The sequence below is a fragment of the Pleurodeles waltl genome, chromosome 12 (genome assembly GCF_031143425.1).
Source record: "Pleurodeles waltl isolate 20211129_DDA chromosome 12, aPleWal1.hap1.20221129, whole genome shotgun sequence".
NCBI lineage: Eukaryota > Metazoa > Chordata > Amphibia > Caudata > Salamandridae > Pleurodeles > Pleurodeles waltl.
This window is the reverse complement of record NC_090451.1, coordinates 223,665,757-223,686,465: the sequence shown is the minus strand read 5'-3', so window position 1 is coordinate 223,686,465 and position 20,709 is coordinate 223,665,757. Positions and strand designations below refer to the sequence as shown.

The window sequence follows — 20,709 nt, the reverse complement described above, 5'->3', positions numbered from 1 at the left end:
ATAGACGGCTGTCTGCTTGGAGATGAGCAGCATCATACCTCCACCACCAGCCATGTAATCATCCCTAAAGAAGGGACGGCTGGTGAGAGTCTCCTCGTAGATGAGCTGTGTTCTGCAGGCACCAGCAGCAAGCAGTATCATCCTTACCGTAGGGAACAGTCTGCTCAGACATGATCAGCTTCTTGCTGTGTAGAAATCTAGTGAGGAGATGAAAACACCAAGAACCAGCAGCCAGGCTGACAAAGTAACCTGTGAACCACATGAAGCCCCAGATTCTCAGAGAGATGCACTTCCTAATATGGAAAAGGAAGCACTCTTCTCTATAGAAGTACGGGTTCCATGTAGTTCAAGTTGGGAAGATGACCAAAAAACGTATTTCCAACACAAGTATTCATAGGGATTTGTTGAAGTCCCCAATAATATGTGTGAAAAACTCAGTTGCTTTAGTTCTGAGAAAACCCCTCGAGTGAAATTGTCCAAAGAATTAAGGGAGTCTTCTGTACAGGCATATGATGCCAATAAATGCAAACAACACATATCGCTAAAGAAAATATAACTGAACATCCACAAGGCAAGGTGTATGTTGCCGCTTGGAGGATCTTAGAGTAAGCAAAAATACTCTTTAGTGCTGGTCACTTAAAAAGCCCAATTGGTAAAGATATCAGAAACAATCAAAATTGCATATAAGGAAGTAAAATGAAACGGATCGAGTGTAATGTTTTAAGCGTACCTACATTTCCCACTGTTGAATGCATGAAATTTGCACTGCTGCCTGGCTTGCTCACATGTACACTACATATCCCTAGAAATGAAGACAGGAATAAATTATAATAACAAAACGTTCTTCTAAAATGAGTGTATTAATGGATGAAGCTGGAGGAAAGTGCTTTAATTGCTGAAGGCAAACCGATTATTGCCTGCACTAAAAAAAATAATAACAAAATACACATAAGGGGGTAACTTCTCACCACATGTCTATTTTCATTTATGACGAGGTGGGAAGTAGAATTTGCTCCCAGTACCGGAGACTGCTGCTTAGCCCATCGCCTAGAGCTTGGAATCCTTGATTAAGCTGTATCCTGTATTTATCAGTGAAAGTAATTCTCATTAAAAGAATACGCAGGAGGTTCTCGGCGTTCAGCTGTGTAGAGAAAGTGTAACAGGCAGAACAACGGATAGTTGTTGGGTTGCTCAAGCTTCAGATGGTTGGAAGATGTGTGGAATGCTTACCTGCCCGTTGAGCAATTTACTGTTGTAAGTGATGATGGTTCCCATGGCAGCAGAACGTGCACAAGCAGACCTCAGCAGTCTGTTGTCGTCTGTCAAGTTTGTCTCTAATATTGGCATCATAAATGACTCTTATTGAGCCATTGGTGTTACCTCTTGAATTACATAAAGGCAAATTCATGATAACTGATGCTCATCGAGCTATCTGCTGACAAATCAGTGTGATGCAAAAGTAGACAAGCAAGGAAAAGTTCTTCACAGAGTAGAAAGTCCATGGATCAAAGCTGATGCCAAGGTATTTATGTTGCACAAAGAAAAGAATGAGAAAAACAGGGTCAGTTTTTCTTACAGATTTGCAGAAAAAAATAAAAAATGTATGTTTTTCAGCAGATACTACTTCTCGCAGGTACACCAGGAGTACTTTTACATTGCAACTTTGCATGTACGTTTATCATTTTGTTTTTGCATCTACACACGTGCACAGACGCACACATATGTATATAATTACTTTGTAAATATTTTATGTGCAGATATGTCTATATTTATATTAAAATAAGCATATGTATACATGAGTCTAGTTTTTTTTCTTCATTTATTTCACTTATGTTTTACTTTAAATGTTATTTTAGATTCAGTCTACTCAACCCCCATATTTTGTATTTAATTGAAAAAGATCATATATATAATATATGCGTGTGGCTGTACACACTTAAGTATATTTGCTCATATTTCTTATGATTGGCTGATGAACTTCTTCAACCCCTTCATTCTTTTTAATTATCACTTTCTTTTGCGGGTCAACTCCCCGTTTTTCCTGAAATAAAAAACAAATCCCTAATGCACCCTTTTTCTTTTTTCTATAGTTACTCCACTCCCTATGCCACGGCCAAATCCTAAATATACATATGTACAGATATCTAAAAAAAAAAAAAAAAACTCTCAAAGCCTTAAACCCACACACAGAGGGTGTATATATTCCTTCTTTTCAGATCCCTTTTTTCTTTCTTCGACTTTTTTACTTTATCCCTAGATTACTAATTTACTTTTATCGTTACTCATATTTTCTTAAATAATATTTTGCTAATATTGTTAATTCATATCAATATATAAAATTCTATATTAAAAAAGGTAGTATGGCGCTTTATTTTACTATTTTTAATACTATTCTTGTTACCCTATGGCTGTGGCTGCAGTCTCTTTTCTAAGCCTGTGCCTGTCTGGGGATGCAGCCTCCCTCTCACCCCGCGCCTGTCTCTCCGGCTGCATATATTCATTTCGCCATGGGGTCCGTGCACGGCATGCCTTCCGGCCCTGTACCGTACCAAGCGGGTGCATGGTGACAGGATGTGCTGCCGGGGTCCTGGGAAGTTCGTCCTCCAGAAGTACCGAGCAGGGGTTCATATGGCAACCGACCTGTCAAGCAGACGCGTCTCCATGAGGTAAAAACAGCGCGAGGCACTCAAGGTGTCCCCGTCAGCTGGAGCCACAGACTGCAGTCGTCAGCTCCGGAGCGTGGTCTGTGTTTCCCTCACAGCTCCTTTGCCTGGTTGTGTTTCTCTTCCCGCTTTGCAGGTGCTCCTCACGAGCGAGCGATGGGCTGTGCCAGCAGCGCTCAGACCGAGAACCAAAGGCACAAGAGACTGTCGGCCAGCCCCAAGGACAGCCAAGTGAACAACAGACCTTCTGCAACACCCACCGAGAACCAAGGGCACAACGGACCCTCTGCGACGCCCGCCCAGAGCAGCGGCCCCGAGAGATCTGGTGAGAACGTTTTAACCTCCGCTTCCGTTTGTGCAGCTCTGCACCGTGTGCGCTTGTGCACTTGTACCAGGGTCAGCACATGTGGTACACTTTCATTAACCGTGCTCTGTTTTATACAGATCTATACAATGCGTTCAGAGAAACACTACAGGCAAAACGTGTTCAAATCAATTTAAAAAAATCACCTTTAACAAATAGGCACAGTGTCCCAGTCTGTTCGTTTGGATGAAAGATGGTTTTCTCTAAGTTTCCGAGTTTCCCGCATGATACTGTGCGGGGCCTGCGCGTCTGCACCGTGTGATCTCATACAGGTCCTGCCCTTCTGCGTATGACAGGCCACTTTTGCATGTTGTGCCTTTCTATCCTTTCTTTTGCAGGGTGGGCCCTCATAGAGGTAACACCTGTTTTGCACGGTGTGCTCTTGTGCAAGCACATCCTTTCCACTTTTGTATGATTTAGACTCCTAAGGATACGTGTTTGTTTCTCCACGCAAGCACTACAGTTCTGCGTGCTCTTCCACAGCGCAGGAGTATGTTGCCTGCACTGTGCATTCTTATACAGGATCCCATTTTTTTCCTAAAGGCCAAAGAGGCTCCTTTCGGGCATGATTTTTCTCTATTTCTTCTTCAGCTCCTGCCTTAGTTCAAGAGTGCCCCTGTTCAGTGAAATTTTGCTAATATTGAACCTTGTGCAGGCCTCCTTGTTCATTTATTTTTTGTCCTGAGTTAAGAGGAGCCGGTATCCAGACATGTGTGAGAACAAAGGAACCCGGTTCGTGAGTGGGGGGTTTCGTTTATGTATTTTTGTAAAGGACTGTCCTTAGGCGACACTGTGGTGGAATGGGACCAGGAAAGTCAGATATCTGTATAATCATAGAATAAACTTATGGTTCCCAGATTTCTAACTTGAAACACAAAGTACAATCAGGCCCATACATCGTGCAAGGAAATGTGATCCTTCATACTCAGTAGGTATCTCCCGCAGGCCCTACATCTAATTTGAGGTTTCATCTCTCCCAGTAACTGTCTCTGATCGCTCATTCCATCATTGAAGATTAAGCGCCTTATTTAGAGTTGGTGGGTGGGTTACTTCGTCACAAACATAACAAATATTCCAGCGACAACTGCAGTAGGATATAAAGCACTTGCAACAAAACGGACTGGATATCTGACTAACCCGTCCACCAAACTCTGAATCAGGCCCTTACTGTGTACTTCCACTGTGTATTTGGTTACACCATGAGATGGCGCACAGAGTGGTGACCCTTGCACGTCAGGCAGGATTAGTCTGTCCTGAAGTGTGTCAATGAGTATATAAATAAAGGGTACTTGTGCTCTAGTTTCAGTTTTTCACGGACTGCCAGGACAAGCAGAACCACCTTTGTGTCCCCATCACTTTAATACGGGGCGCGTTAGCCAGCAATGGAAGGGGCATTGCAACAACCTCCCAACAAGTGGGCCTGTGATCACCTGCATTCAACAGCTGTCTCCTGCTGAAGTCGCCACTGACCACACCCAACATAGCACACCAGTACTCTATTGAGGCCCACAGTAAGCGTGCCCCATGGCATTAAATGCATGCCCTACGACCCCTCTGTGTCCTAATCAAAGACTGACGGCAAATCTTCAAACCACAAAGCTCGATCTGACACAGGAGTCTGCAAGATCATTTCCCGTTATCAGGCCACGTCACACGTATGTAGTTCATGGGTGAGTCAGGCCATGATTTCTGGGGCTTTGCATGTTTCTCAGGATAGCAGATTAGTGAAGGGAAGAGCAGGACGCAAGCAGACACCCCCTGCCCTTTCCACAGGTAAAGCGGTGAGATCTGAAAAAAAAACAAGCTTCACTGGAGTGACAAGCTCCAAGTATGGTGAAACAGGTCTTGGGTTGCTTGTGTTCTTGTTCAGGGAGGACCTGGCTTGGCAGCTTGGGGCTGGACTTTTCCTAATGTAGCAGGACCAAGGCTGATTTGAGTATGGCTCAGCCTAAAACAGTGTTGAATAGTGGGCAAAAGAACAATGGGTTGGAATGCTACACAGGGCAATTGCCAGTTGTTAGTCAAATTACAAGCATACTTCCCATCACCTTTTATTTTTTGATGTAACACCATAAGCAGTGCTTAAAATGGGCCAGTACTGTCCGGTATGGAGTACCAGCACTTTTTTATTTTTAGAGGGAGAGTACCTGCACTTCTCAAGAAACACGTAATACTATTAATTGGAGAGTACCAACACTTCTCAGAAATAAGCAGGTACTCTGGTAAAGAGTACCTGCACTGCTATTTTTCCATTTCAAGCACTGGGTGTAAGTGCTCACGGGTATGCTCAGATGTGGGCCCTTTGCTCACTGTGCTACTGAAACCAAGCTGTACCCAGTTAGGGTTAGCCAGACTTGGGCTCTTGTGTTCCGGTTCAGAGAGGACATGACTTAGTAGTTTAGGCTGGATTGTTCCTATTGGAGCAGGGTCAAGACTGATTTGCTTATGGCAGGGTCTAATCTGAGGTGACATGATGGGCAAAATAATAATTGGGTGGAATACTGCACCTGAACGATTGATTGCCAGTGGTTAATCTTATTGCAACAATTCCTTCCGTCACTATTTGTGCGTTTGAGGCAGTGATTTTTACCATGCAAAATGCCGACAACAGTCTCAGTAGCATTGCTAGTAATATTAGGAAAAGCGATAGAGATCCCACTAATGAGGCCAGGTCGGCAAGGGAAAATCAAGGAGTGACAATTTGAATAGGAGAAAGAGAGGATAAAGTAGGGAGGGTGGGGCTACCATTGAGCGCCAGGATCTCAGAAGTGCTATCTGGGAAGAGGCAAAACATCAGGTTAATTCAGTGGGCAGAAGAGATAGGACGAAAGGCAAATAGGGATGGGAAGGACATAGAGGAAGGGAAAAGGAGCACAGCTGGACTGGGAACCCAAAGCACCCCAGGCAAATTTTACCTGACCAGTCCCCTTATGGTGCATAGCGAGCGACAGCAGCAAGTAAGCCTGACCACTTCAGGGGTGGGGGGGAAGAGGGGTTTCTCCAACTCAAGAAAATTTGGGGAAAATTGTGCATTCTACAACACATTTTCATCTCTCTGTAGCATGTATTTCATGTGTTTTATAGCAGCTCTCTTACCATCGTAGGGTATTGGAGCACTTTACATCACACACACATACAAAGACAATGAATCATACGTGTGTAAATCAGTGTATAGACAATGTTAAATAAGACTTAGTGGAGTACATGGTGTAGGATTCACATGTCATCGATACTGGGAGGCATTTTGGAAGAGTCCATGGTTAGGGGAAGCCTAGATTCAGAACGTAACACAGTGGTTAGAGTTGACTATACTAATAAGAATTAATTTCTACCCAAATAAACCCTTTTTAGCAAAATTACGATAGTGAAAGTCTGGTAAAAACATGATTTTCTAACCTAGATTATGATTCTAATTTATGAACTGCACAGTAACAAAAGGATCTCTGTGACAAAAGCAGTAGCACACTGAGCTATGCACATAAAATACCGTCCTGTGATCTGCATTGTACATGTTTCTTTTACAGCAGGCATATTATTCCTTGTAAATCAGAGAATGCATCAAAATCCCGGGGTGTTCCATGGGGGACACCCACTGCAATACCCATGGAACGCCTCTTTGACGCAGATTAAGGCAGTGCAGCAACTTGCGCTGCGTTGCCTTACTCCAGATCTACAAGGCCATGAAAAGCCACGCAAAGTGACTTTGCGTGGCCTTGTAGATATGGGCCTGCAGCCTGAACCATCAGTGCGTCAGAAAGATGAACAACTATGGCCCTTTGTACTTGGTCCTATGGCTGCTTAACGTGGTTTATAGAAAGTATAACAGTGCTCATGCAATTATATTGTTGAATTAAAATGCTTGATAGACAATATGGAGAATGAACTTTCACTGTTATAATGACTGCTTATAACTGGTAGTATTGTCTCAACTGATTTAAATGGGGTTTTAAGGTTCAAATATTACATGTGACTGACTCTGTTAATCTGATAACACCATGTCAAAGCCAGTAGACCTGCTTTAATATATTGCAACTTTTATAACACATTATAACAAAACAATGACAAAGCATGACTGATGTTACGATTATTATTATTATAAATGTGATGACCCCTTGATAAAGCCGGTAGACCTGCCTTACTTAAAATGACACCCCTTATATTGTACTGTTGCATCTGTTATAGATGTGGTTGGGATATTGTGATTATGGGTTTCGGGGCCCACCAGTAGTGTAAGTTAAATAGGATTGACGTCAAAAGTATCTCCCATCTACCTGATGTATATATTTGAAATTTAATGCATGCCTTTTAGTACTATGTAGGTAATAAAATTACTTTTCCCTTTTAAAAGAAAAAGCACTGACTGGACAATAATTTGATTGTAGTTGTTGCATGTGTGAGAATTAGGACTACGGGTACCGAATAGTTGCCCCCCCCCCCCCCCCCCCCAGTGGTGCCAAACCCTTGGTCCCCCGGGAGTACTAAGTCCATGACCCCTGGGCGGTACCAAACCCAAGGAACCCCTGGGGTACCCAACCCTATGTCCGCTGGGCATACTGAACCCTAGGTCCCCCAGGACTACTGAATAGAGGGTCCCTCAGGGGTACCAAATCCTAGGACCCCCAGGGGTACAGAGCCCAAGATCCTCCTGGGATACTGAATTCCAGGTTCCCCTAGAGGCGACCTAACCCAAGGTACCCTGGGGATACTGGACCCTGGGTCCCTCTGGGTCACTGAGCCCTAGGTTCCCTGGGGGGGGGGGGGTATCACACCCAAGGTCCCTCAGGGGTACCGAGGCCTAGATCTCCCGGGGGTACCAAACCATAGGTCCCCCAGGGATACCAAGCCGTAGGTCCTCCAGGGATACTGAATCCTAGGTCCCTCTGGGGGTACCGAAGCCCAGGTCCGCGGGGGTTTCGAGCCCTAGGTCCCCCAGGGGCACCTAACCCTAGGTTCCCATGGGGGTACCAAACCCTAGGCCCCCCTGGGATACTAAACACCAGGTCTCTCGGGGGTACCAAACATTAGGTCCCCCAGGGGTACAAAACATTAGGTCCCCCAGGGGTACAAAACATTAGGTCCCCCAGGGGTACAAAACATTAGGTCCCCCCGGGGTACTGAACACTAGGTCCCCCCGGGGTACTGAACACTGGGTCCCCCCGGGGTACTGAACACTAGGTCCCCCCGGGGTACTAAACTCAAGGTTCCCCCGGGGATGCCAAACCCTAGATCCCCATGTGGTACTGAACTCCAGGTTCCCCCTGGAGGTACCGAGCCCTAGTTCCCCATGGGATACCAAACCCTAGATCCACCAGGGGGTATCATACCCAAGGTCCCTCAGGGGTACCAAGGTTTAGGTCCCCCAGGGGCACTGAACCTTAGGTCTCCTGGGGGTACTGAACCCTAGATCTCCTGGGGATACTGAGAAGTGGGTCTCCCAGGAGAACCAAGCCCAAGGTCACCCTGGGGGTACCGAAACATAGGTCCTCCTGGGGCACTGAACTCAACATCCCCCGGGAGTACTGAGCCCTAGGTCCCCCAGGGCTACCACTCCCTAGGTCCCCATGGGGTACCAAACCCTTGATCCTCCAGGGGTATCGCACCCAAGGTGCCCCAGGGGTCCCAAGGTTAGGTCCCACAGGAGTACCAAGACCTAGGTCCCACAGGGGCACTGAACCCTGTGTCTTCCGGGGGTACTAAGCACTGTGTACTCTCAGGGTACTGAACCTAGTTCTCCTGGGGGTACTGAGAAGTGGGTCCCCCAGGGGAACCGAGCCCAAGGTCCCCATGGGGGTACCAAAACCTAGGTCCACCCCTTGGCACTGAATTCACGATCCCCTGGGGGGTCCTGAATACAAGGTTCCCCGGGGGTCCTGAATACAAGGTCCTCGGGGGTCCTGAATCCAAGGTCCCCCAGGGGTACTGAACCCTAGATCCGCCTGGAATAATGAGTAGTGGATCCCTCGGGGTACCAAATATTAGATCCCCCAGTGGTACTGAATACTAGGTTCCCCCCTGTGGTACTGAACTCAAGGTTCCCCTGGGGGTGCCAGACCCTAGTTCCCCATGGGGTACTGAGAGGGCGGACTAGGCACCCCAAATTTGTTGCAATATTATCAGGCAACACAACTCCGCTTCTTCATAGAGTGGTTGCGAGAGGAATCAGAGAAGCACTGGCTTTTCATGGACTAGGCTCTGCTGGGCAACATCTGTGGAGGGTCCCCTTCCTTCCAAAGACAGTCCGCCTTGAAGAGTCTTTACCTTTCTCCTGTCACTAAGCTGGTCATTAAGACCCTGGCGGTCTTCAGGCCAATGTTGCGGTCCGGCAGCCACATTACAACGGTGGCAATTGCTCTACGGTAGGACCGGCAGCAACGCCGCTTTTCAGCAGCCCGACAGCTTGGCGGTGCTAGCGGTCCCAATCCGCCAAGCAAGCGCTGCCCTGGGGATTACAACCTCCCTTTCCGCTGGTGTTTACATGGCGGTTGCCCCTCCATGTAAAGACTGGCGGAAACGGGGTGCAGGGGGACCCCTGCACTGCCCATGCACCTGGCATGTGCAGTGCAGGGGCCCCTATGGCCAGCCCCATTGTGCTTTTCACTGTCTGCAAACCACGGCAGGTGCTGGTGCACCCTACGCACCGCAACATTGCCGCCGGCTCATAATGTTGTGAGCTGTTTCCTGCTGGGTCAGCAGGAAACTCGTGATGGGGCCCGCTGGAAGGGGACTACAGTGGTGGTAACCTGACCACGTGAGTTTGGCAGAGTGCCTTTTCTGTTTGTCAAACTCTTAATGACCCCCTAAGTCTCTGATGGAGGTCTGGGACCGGATGGAGGAATGGAGGGCCCTGACCTCGTTCCTTTTCCGGCTGACGGCGATAGTTGGAAACACAGACTTTACCCGGGATCTGGACTACATGGCATTTCGGGTGTGGCGGAGGGCTGGGTGTCGCTGTATGGGCCACATGTTTGATGAGGTGGGCCCCCTGACATCTGACCAACTTCGTACTAACTGAGCGCTCCCTGAGACCAAACATCTGCGCTAGTACCAAATTAGGCACTGGATGCTGCAGCCCACAGTCTGCCTGGTGCACTGCTGCCCCTTACACCTTTTGAAAAGTGGTTGGTGATGAAGGTATCGGATAGACATGTAGTCACTGAATTGTATGGCTTCCTGCAGCAGTCCCCATTGCAGATTAAGTTGGTGGGTCAGAGGCTCTGGGAACAGGAACTGGAGCGCCAGCTGACCCAGCTGCAGTGTGGGGACATATATTACCATGCAAGGCATACAGCTTGTAATACAGCTAGTATAGAACCCGCTACTAAAATCACTACCCACTGGTACCTCATGCTGGTGCGCTTTCATAGAGAGAATACTGCAAGCAGCGCTGACTGCTGGCGTGGTTGTGGATCCCCCGGGTCCCTACTGTACCTGTTATGGGATTGTCTAGAACTTACTACTTACTGGGCATAGATCCTGATTGATACCCACCTACATACACAGCTCCCCCGCTTATCGTGTTCTGGGGCCACCCAATGCGCTTACCTTCCCCCTCCAATCCCGTAGGGGTCAACAGTTAGGCTAGCCTTGGGGGCAGCATTGCAGAACATTCTCTCACATTGGGGCAAAGACACTGCTACTACAAACTTGTGAAGGCTTCATCGACTCTGGTATATTCTTGGTATGGAGAAGTTGACTCTCCCAGATTGCTCAACTAGACTCATATAGCAACCATTGGCACCCTTTAATTTCTCTCCTTTCCACTGAATTTCCGGAGATTACTTGTCCCAGATATCTCCGTCTTCTTTGCCTAACTGACTTAGTCATAGATTCACATCCTAGAGACCCCAGTTAGGGCGATACTGGTAGCTAAAAGTAGCAGCGGCCACTTGTCAACGGGGGTGGCGTGGCAGGGGGTTATTAAAAAAAAACGTAAAAAACATATCTTTATGTTGTCCTCTTTGGACTCCCGCAAGCACAAGGCCTCCAGACTCCCCTTCAATCACAGCAGCGTTGTGATTTGTCTGAGCGCCCTGCTTTGGCTCTCAAACAGGGCGTATGGCCCTGTGCACTTTCTCCTGCTGCCTGTTCAATACAGCCTGGTGGAGAAATGCAAAGTGCGCATGACTGTTTGGCCGGCCCAACACAGCCGGCCAAAACGTCATGTGCACTTATGCCCACATAGTCCTCCTCTAGCCCAGCCCCCCCCGCCCTAACCCTGCTCCGAGGAAAAATAAAATGATAATAACGTTATGTTATTATCATTTTATTTTCCCTTTTGTCCATTGCATAAAGCAGTAGAGCGACACCTTAGCGGAGGAGCTGCCACTGGCTAAGAGGTACAACACACTACATTTCCACTACTATTTGGTCATGTGTGGGGGGAGGTGTGGGGGGGAATCCTGGGTGTTATTCTGAATTCTTAAGTTTCTATATGCATGTCACATTGCTAATGAGTCTGGGTGCACGCCATTGCTCTTTCATTGCATCTGAAATACCAATAAAGAGAGTTGAACCATAAAGTTGGATGCTCGGTGGAATGCCTGACAACCTGAGTGTCCTGGGGTGCCTTTGTCGGTATGTGCAGAACTGAAAAAAACACAGAAAGAACTCTAGGAGCTACATGAAACAGCAACTGCTGAAACATGCACTGATGAGAGCCGGAAATGGCGATGAACACAGTCGGTGGGACGTTGTAAGGAAATGCCTCCTTGGCATGGTTACCCCCTGACTTTTTGCCTTTGCTGATGCTATGTTTTGATTTGAAAGTGTGCGGAGGCCTGCTAACCAGGCCCCAGCACCAGTGTTCTTTCCCTAACCTGTACTTTTGTTTTACACAATTGGCACACCCTGGCATCCAGGTAAGTCCCTTGTAACTGGTACTCCTGGTACCAAGGGCCCTGATGCCAGGGAAGGTCTCTAAGGGCTGCAGCATAGCTTATGCCACCCTGGGGACTCCTCACTCAGCACAGACACACTGCTTGCCAGCTTGTGTGTGCTGGTGAGGACAAAACGAGTAAGTCGACATGGCACTCCCCTCAGGGTGCCATGCCAACCTCACACTGCCTATGCAGTATAGATAAGTCACCCCTCTAGCAGGCATTACAGCCCTAAGGCAGGGTGCACTATACCATAGGTGAGGGCACCAGTGCATGAGCACTGTGCCCCTACAGTGTCTAAGCAAAACCTTAGACATTGTAAGTGCAGGGTAGCCATAAGAGTATATGGTCTGGGAGTCTGTCAAACACGAACTCCACAGCACCATAATGGCTACACTGAAAACTGGGAAGTTTGGTATCAAACTTCTCAGCACAATAAATGCACACTGATGCCAGTGTACATTTTATTGTGAAATACACCCCAGAGGGCACCTTAGAGGTGCCCCCTGAAACCTTAACCAACTACCCGTGTAGGCTGACTGGTTTTAGCAGCCTGCCACACTCGAGACATGTTGCTGGCCACATGGGGAGAGTGCCTTTGTCACTCTGTGGCCCGTAACAAAGCCTGCACTGGGTGGAGATGCTATCACCTCCCCCAGGCAGGAGCTGTAACACCTGGCGGTGAGCCTCAAAGGCTCACCCCCTTTGTTCCAGCACCACAGGGCACTCCAGCTAGTGGAGTTGCCCGCCCCCTCCGGCCACGGCCCCAGTTTTGGCGGCAAGGCCGGAGGAATTAATGAGAAAAACAAGGAGGAGTCACTGGCCAGTCAGGACAGCCCCTAAGGTGTCCTGAGCTGAAGTGACTCTAACTTTTAGAAATCCTCCATTTTGCAGATGGAGGATTCCCCCAATAGGGATAGGAATGTGACCCCCTCCCCTTGGGAGGAGGCACAAAGAGGGTGTACCCACCCTCAGGGCTAGTAGCCATTGGCTACTAACCCCCCAGACCTAAACACGCCCTTAAATTTAGTATTTAAGGGCTTCCCTGAACCTAAGAATTTAGATTCCTGCAACTTACAGAAGAAGAGGACTGCTGATCTGAAAACCCCTGCAGAAGAAGAAAGAAGACACCAACTGCTTTGGCCCCAGTCCTACCGGCCTGTCTCCTGCCTTCAGAAGAAAACTGCTCCAGCGACGCTTTCCCTGGGACCAGCGACCTCTGAATCCTCAGAGGACTGCCCTGCTTCCAAGAGACCAAGAAACTCCTGAGAACAGCGGCCCTGTTCAACAAAGACTGCAACTTTGTATCCAGAGGAGCAGATTTAAAGACCCCTGCAATCCCCGCAAGAAGCGTGAGACTTGCAACACTGCACCCGGCGACCCCGACTCGACTGGTGGAGAACCAACACCTCAGGGAGGACCCTCCGGCGACTCAGAGACTGTGAGTAACCAAAGTTGTCCCCCCTGAGCCCCCACAGCGACGCCTGCAGAGGGAATCCCGAGGCTCCCCCTGAACGCGACTGCCTGACTCTAAAATCCCGACGGCTGGAAAAGACCCTGCACCCGCAGCCCCCAGCACCTGAAGGATCGGAACTTCAGTGCAGGAGTAACCCCCAGGAGGCCCTCTCCCTTGCCCAGGTGGTGGCTACCCCGAGGAGCCCCCCCCTTGCCTGCCTGCACCGCTGAAGAGACCCCGTGGTCTCTCATTGAAATCCATTGGAAACCCGACGCGTGTTTGCACACTGCACCCGGCCGCCCCAGTGCCGCTGAGGGTGTACTTTTTGTGTGAGCTTGTGTGCCCCCCGGTGCCCTACAAAACCCCCCTGGTCTGCCCTCCGAAGACGCGGGTACTTACCTGCTGGCAGGCTGGAACCGGGGCACCCCCTTCTCTCCATTGAAGCCTATGCGTTTTGGGCACCACTTTGAACTCTGCACCTGACCGACCCTGAGCTGCTGGTGTGGTAACTTTGGGGTTGCTCTGAACCCCCAACGGAGGGCTACCTTGGACCCCAATTTGAACCCCGTAGGTGGTTTACTTACCTACAAGAACTAACATTACTTTACCTCCCCTAGGAACTGTGAAAATTGCACTGTCCCCCCTTTTTAAAACAGCTAAATGTGTTTTATGTAAAAAGTATATATGCTATTGTGATTATTCAAAGTTCCTAAAGTACTTACCTGCAATACCTTTCAAATGAGATATTACATGTAGAATTTGAACCTGTGGTTCTTAAAATAAACTAAGAAAATATATTTTTCTATAACAAAAACCTATTGGCCTGGAATTGTTTCTGAGTGTGTGTTCCTCATTTATTGCCTGTGTGTATGTACAACAAATGCTTAACACTACTCCTTTGATAAGCCTACTGCTCGACCACACTACCACAAAATAGAGCATTAGTATTATCTCTTTTTGCCACTATCTTACCTCTAAGGGGAACCCTTGGACTCTGTGCATACTATTCCTTACTTTGAAATAGTGCATACAGAGCCAACTTCCTACAGACGTGATGGCAGTCCTTACCTCTTCTGGTTGAAGAGTGAGAGTACTACGTAAGGCGATTCGCGACGAGATAGCAAGGCTTTATGGGAACTGATTGTTGGGCACTATTTGCGCTAGTAGCTGAGTTGGTGGCAAGGGGCCTAGCTGCATCAGTAGGCTGGGGGCTAAAGCTGGTAGAGCAGCGGCACAAACAATACATCTTTACACCAATGGATGCCGCAAATGCATGTCTGTCAGGAAGGCCCATCTCAGATATCAGGCCTAGGGCTGCCTGTCTGGACATACAGGGTGGAGTGAGCTCCTGGTTGGCAATTTAATGATTCTCTTCTAGGAGGGGGGGTGTCGAGGGGCATGTCTGTGGTTCATTAGGGTCGAGTCTGCGTATCACTTGCGAGACGCTGTAGTAGTTAGAAAAGGGCTCGGAGCCCCGCCCACGTCACGTCAGTGTCTTTCATTGGTTTGTGAGCTTGCCTTTTAAAATCTGCTTGCTTTCATTAGTGTAAGGCATGCATACGTCAGTGACCAAGTACTGAAAACATACGAGGCTCGCTGTTTTCCATCTGGTTTGTGAACTACTTTTTCTCTTTTTTCGAAGCGCGATCTCGCTTGTTTAGCAGCGCGATCGTGCTCGTTTTTTTTCCATTTAATGAGGCAAGAAAAGTCTGGTTGGGAGTTTACAACTGCTAATAGCTCTAACTCGGAGAAACGCGAGACCCGTTGCATTGCAAATGCTCGTTCTGCTGTGTCACTGCTGTTCCCCTCCTCTTCTGGCACCTTGGTTCACTCCTTTGTTTCCTGGCTGAGAAGCCTTATGTAATGCACCATGAGTTTATATTCCGAGGTTTTCTCATAGCTGTGGGTGACCGAGCAACAGAGGCGTTCACACTCTTTGCAATCCACATGATTCATGCTGAAGAAGCAGATCTGAATCTAAAGGGCAGAGGGAACTAGGTCGGCTGAGGATTTGGGATGTAAAAGGGCAATGACGTGTTAAACAGGAAATTTGTGAAAGAGGCGAGGGAAAGCAGGCTGATTATTATTGGGATGACTTGCTTTGCGCTGATGTGATTCATGTTTGGGCATTGGGCCGGGAAATCTAGAAGGAAAACTTAGGCTGTTAAGTAATGTATCTTGGCTCCAAGGAGGGCCTGGAGTGTTTGTGGGTGCGCACAAGCCTGGACAGAGCCGGAGAGTTGGTGAGGAAAAAAGGAAGGGAATTAATGTTGATGGTGCGTGGTAGGTGCCACACAAAATCTGCCTGTCCGCATCTCCCAAAACTCACTGCTGAGTTTATACATGTCACTTGCTCCAAATATTTGTGGATAAAGCGGGGCGTCAGATCTTCAGCCTCTTGTTTCCATTTTCAATATGGTTGGAACATTTAAAAAATGGACCGCCATCAAGGTATTGGTCAAGCTAAGAACTGCAAATATTGCACATTTTTTATTTGTGGGTATGTATTATCTATAAGGATATGAAGGGTCAAAGATAGAACGTTTAGATCTGGATATGCAGCCAATTTATTGTGAAATGGTTGGGGACATGTGGAGAGAAACAAAAATACGGAAAGTAATCCAGTTGTTCTTTTGAGGAGGCAAACGTCTTCTGCTCAAGAAACATGAGATCTGCTTCATATTTTGCATGAATAGGCCAGACAAAGAAGGGGGGAGTGGAACAGTTACACTGGTGATCAGGGCCAGCTTTAGCACTGATGGTGCCTGTTGCAACAATCTCGTCCCCCGTGACCTCCTCCCCCCAAGGTGCCCTCACTACCACCCTTTAAGGTTGTCCCCCATCCTCGCATAGCCCTCTCTCTCTCACATGCATTTAATTTCTTTTAGAGCACTACTCATACCAATGTACTATGTCAGAGAACTTTATATCAAACACACACTATAGAGACACAATGAATCACATAAGGACGAATTCGTACAAATCAAGGTGCTATTTATTGCACCTCATCAATAATGATGCTGCCGGCTAATTAAATATTGAATGCTATAAATAACACCTATCAAATTTTCTTTGGATTGTATGCACATATTGGTGCTTACTGCACCAATATCCATATAGTAAAGTAAATAATGGATACTTTTCTCTTGTTAAATTCCAGCAGGTTTGACCTACCGAAATTCAATTAAGGGTGATATATTTACTGCACCCAGTAATTACTATTTGCGTTAAATAACACACAACTTGTAATTATGACCTCTGTTCAAACACGTGTTTGCACAGGGGTCGGAAAACACCAACCCACTCATAATCAAGGCATACGTTTGCAACTCAGGGTGTAGGGAACCATTTACGTAGGACAATGAGGACTACAATGTGAAGCTACCAGGGTCATCCATATTGGTAGGCAGTGTATTTTAGCAATGGTAGGTCTGGAGAAGCACAAACTCAGGATTTAAAACGTAACACAGTGGTTGGAGTTGGCTTTACTAATAAAAATGTAAACTATGCCTTGCAGTTTGCATGCAGCTTTTTAATGACAGTTCATAGCTCACTGGGCTATATTAGAAGAAATGTAACTTATGAACTGCAAGTAACAAATTTTATGGCAAGACCCAGAGCCTAAGATTATGCCTGTTTCTTTATTGTTGAGTGGTAGCAATACGGAAATATGCATAATATTAGCCTCTGTGTCTCTAATAAAATCCCGATTTTCTTCCCACCAGGTCGTAGAAAATTTACAATGATCTTGTAATTTATCTTAAATGGTACATTCCTATCTCTTTCTATCCCCCTCTGCCTTGCTATTGTCTATTGGTATGCTACACACCTTATTAGAATCTTCATAAGAAGCTTGTATTTGAATGTTGGTTAAGAGAGAAATAGAAGGCAATAGAACAGCTGTGTTAGAGGACTCTCAAGTAATAAAGCCAGTTCCTTACCTGAGATCTGTGTGGACTTTAATCAGATTTAGCTACGAGGATAGGATGGCTGTGCAGGTGGCAGCTTTGAGTCCTCTCCCCTGATTCTACTCACTTCTGTTACCCTGATGCTTTGTGTGGTGAGTTGTAGTGCAACATCCTTACCGCTGACACCTGTTCTTCCTAATAAATGTATTGTTTGCATGCTGATGAGAGTCTGATCTACCTTGATCTATTAATTAGGACCATCGTTTGAAGGAGCGCTTATGACAGTGGATCTTCTTGGGGACCCCGTTTATAACCTGCCTGTCCTCTTGTTACGCATAGTAGAGAACGGCAAAGATATGCTGCTCGTCGCGCAGCTGTACTATCTCTGTGGTGAACACCTTCTGCCCCGGGACTTGAGTGCCTGTAGAGTGGTTTGCATAAGAACCTCTGTTGGATTGTAACCGTGCTGTTTATCAAACGACTTCTAACTCGCTTAGGACACTGGAGTGCGAGACAGAGAAGAGCTGCATTGTGCTGTTGCAGTTCCAGTGGGTAGTGATTTCCACTGCTTCGCTCTCTCCGTTAGTCCCTGGCAGTTCCAGTTGACAGCTGAAGTCCAAGGCACATTTACAAGCGTCGTGGTCGCGTCCTGATGTCCCAGAGAAGAAAGTCAGATTAAGTTGTTCTTGCACAGGCAGAGCTGTTGGGATGAGTCCTCAATGAGAGCGGTCTCAATCCTCAACTCTCATTGATACGCGAGTACTCTGATACCACCTTCATTGGGTGGAGCCTCAATTGAGTCAATGCCTCTAGTCAGTGCCTCTCTAGGCTGATTTTCTAGAACTAGAGTGCATTTCGAGGCTTGTTTTCCCTGCTGCTTACATATTCTTCTGACTTATTCAAAGGAACTTGAGCATCATAAGTGATGCACAGTTTCTTACCACTTACAGAAGAGTGGCTGGTGCCGTTTCCAGCATACTACTTCCAATGTTTCACTGCGCTTGACTTTATATACCGTGTAGTGACTCTCATCGTTCTCCACTTAAAAAATAGGGAGGTAACTGTACAAAGACTACAAGTGAAAGTATTCCTGGTTTACTGTTTGGGATCCTATAGTATTACATATGTCTCTTTGCTATACTTACACTTTTACTAATACCTAGGGTCTCTAAATAACAATACCTTGCACATTACTTTTGTTTTCATCGAGACCTGTCATACTAGTGCCTTATTACATTAATTAATACAGTAATTGTCATGATGTACAATTATTATTGCATGCTCTAGTTTTATAATATATTTTCTGTATCAGCCTTATCTCTTCTATTACCTTTGAGATATTCCTTACTCTGCACATATCCTTGTCTTGTAATCTTATATATCTGTGCCTTGGTTTCTACTATTGCCTATTTAAATGTTCTTGGTATATTTTCACTATCTAATTGTATTTGGTAGACATTATTAGTGCAGCGTCATTTGCAATGCCCCAACCACCACCCTTTTTTAAATAATCTAGGAGAGTCGCCAAATCCTTGGAAGGTGGATAAAACTATTTGAATTTTACCTGATCGCTATTGGGGGAGATAGATTCTCCTCGGTACGCAAACAGCATATCCTCTTACATAATTTAGGGATCCATGCGAGGAAAGGTTTTGATGACTTACCTGATTTAAATACTGAAGAGCAAGGGGGTGACGGAGATGTACAAGGAGATTTACAATTGGATGCACACCAAAATGCTGTCAAGAAACTATAAGAATATTTGAAGAAAAAAGTCAATGTAGTATTAGAAAGACATAAGTTTTTCTCTAGGTCACAAGGAAAGAATGAGAAAGTGATTGATTACATCGCTGTCTTGAAGGGATTATCTGCTATGTGCGATTTTAGGTTATTGACTGACTTTCTCGTAAGAAATCTGCTTGTAAGGTGCATGAATGATGATAAAGTTTAAGAAAACTACTAGCAGAAAATCTGTACTTAACTCAAGCTATAAGCATAGCCAAACTTACATAGCACACTGCATGCTGTATGAAAGAAATTAAGGAATCTTTAGATACTAATGTGGTAATTAATGGTATTGTAAACAAGGTTTCAGAGAAAGGTGACATATGTAAAGTGAGTGCTACCAAGGTACATAAACAAAAACCTGAGAATGAGAAATAAAGATGTTATAGATGTGGAAATCCCAACCACTTAACAAGTAATCCAAAGTGTCCAGCAAGTTGAACAGCCGGGTTAGAGGACTCTGTCAAGTAATAAAGCTAGTTCCTTACCTCAAATCTATGTGGACTTTCCACAGATCTGGTACAAAAGCAGTAACCCACAGATCTATTTACAAAAATACAATTTTGTGATCTGCATGTTACACATGCATTGCAGCAGGCACATTAACCCTCTGTGTTATGTATAAGTCAAAACTGCAACTTGACAGAACGCAGATCTCTCCAGCAAGTACATTTATTACCAGAGTTATCCTGCCATTTTTATTATTGCTTGAAAAGTGCTGGGTGTACAAGGAACTGCTCAGTTGGTACTTTTAATCACATAAGGTATTTAAAAAATCAGCCCGATGGAGCTCGCGCCCAGTGCGTGGCACCTGTCGAACTGCCCTAAAGCCGGCCCTGTTAGTAATTCACTTGGTTGAAGATGACTTGATCTAGTCAAACAGCTCTGCATCTGGTTAAAATGCTAAAAAACAACTTGATTGCCTAAAAGAGCATGTTGCTTGTATATTATTTTTTCTAATGCTAAAGTCGACATGACCTCTGACTTGTGACGTATACTCCTGTTGGGTCATGCATAAAGCCTATACAATGTTGCATCGATATCTTTAGAGTCATTGTTACTAGGTACTGCTATTTACGACAGTCTGTCTAATGCCCCATGCATTCACACGTACTATGATAGAAATATATATCCTGATTATTTACTACTCCTAGTTTTGCCTGCAGAGGATACACAGGTCCATTAAGCTACTAGCCCATCAGGTGAGCTTATCCTCACTTCAGATTGTTCTGGTACTGTTCTCTCATATTTGGTGAGAAATTAGACAAATACCGTGATGCTCCATACATCTGGGAGAGTGAGGAGAGAGGGCACAGAAGCAGCTGTTTCTCCGAGGATATGAGGCTTTCAGAGCCTGGCTCTGTTCATGGCTGAGCCGACCAAAGGCTATCCTTAGCCAGGACTAGGTATGGGAGTGCCTATTTCACTTCTTATAGCAGAACTTTGTGAGTATCATCTATGTGTCATGCTTGGATTCTTCAGTCTTTGCACTTTCATTGTGAGTAGTTTATTGTTCTTGTGTACGTGTTCTGTGCTCTGCATGGTTGGTGGATGTACGTTCGTGGTCCAGGAGCCAAAAGAAATCGACAGGGTTTGACCATAAATTATTCTTGATATGCATCCGTGATGCTTGAGAGTCTTGTAATAGTCACTGAGG

General features: G+C 46.2%; 1 protein-coding gene across 2 annotated transcripts in view; it reads left to right on the top strand.

Annotated features, from left to right (window-relative positions):
- The window catches only part of NQO1 (NAD(P)H quinone dehydrogenase 1), a 167,396-nt gene that overhangs the window by 8,312 nt on the left and 138,375 nt on the right, over positions 1-20,709 (top strand). Inside the window, exon 2 of one of the 2 annotated variants that reach the window (XM_069216695.1) lies at positions 2,800-2,988. The exons of the other annotated variant lie outside the window; for it this stretch is intronic. Coding sequence (XP_069072796.1) covers positions 2,800-2,988 — 189 coding nt within the window. The remainder of the gene's footprint in view (positions 1-2,799; positions 2,989-20,709) is intronic. 2 annotated transcript variants of the gene reach the window in all.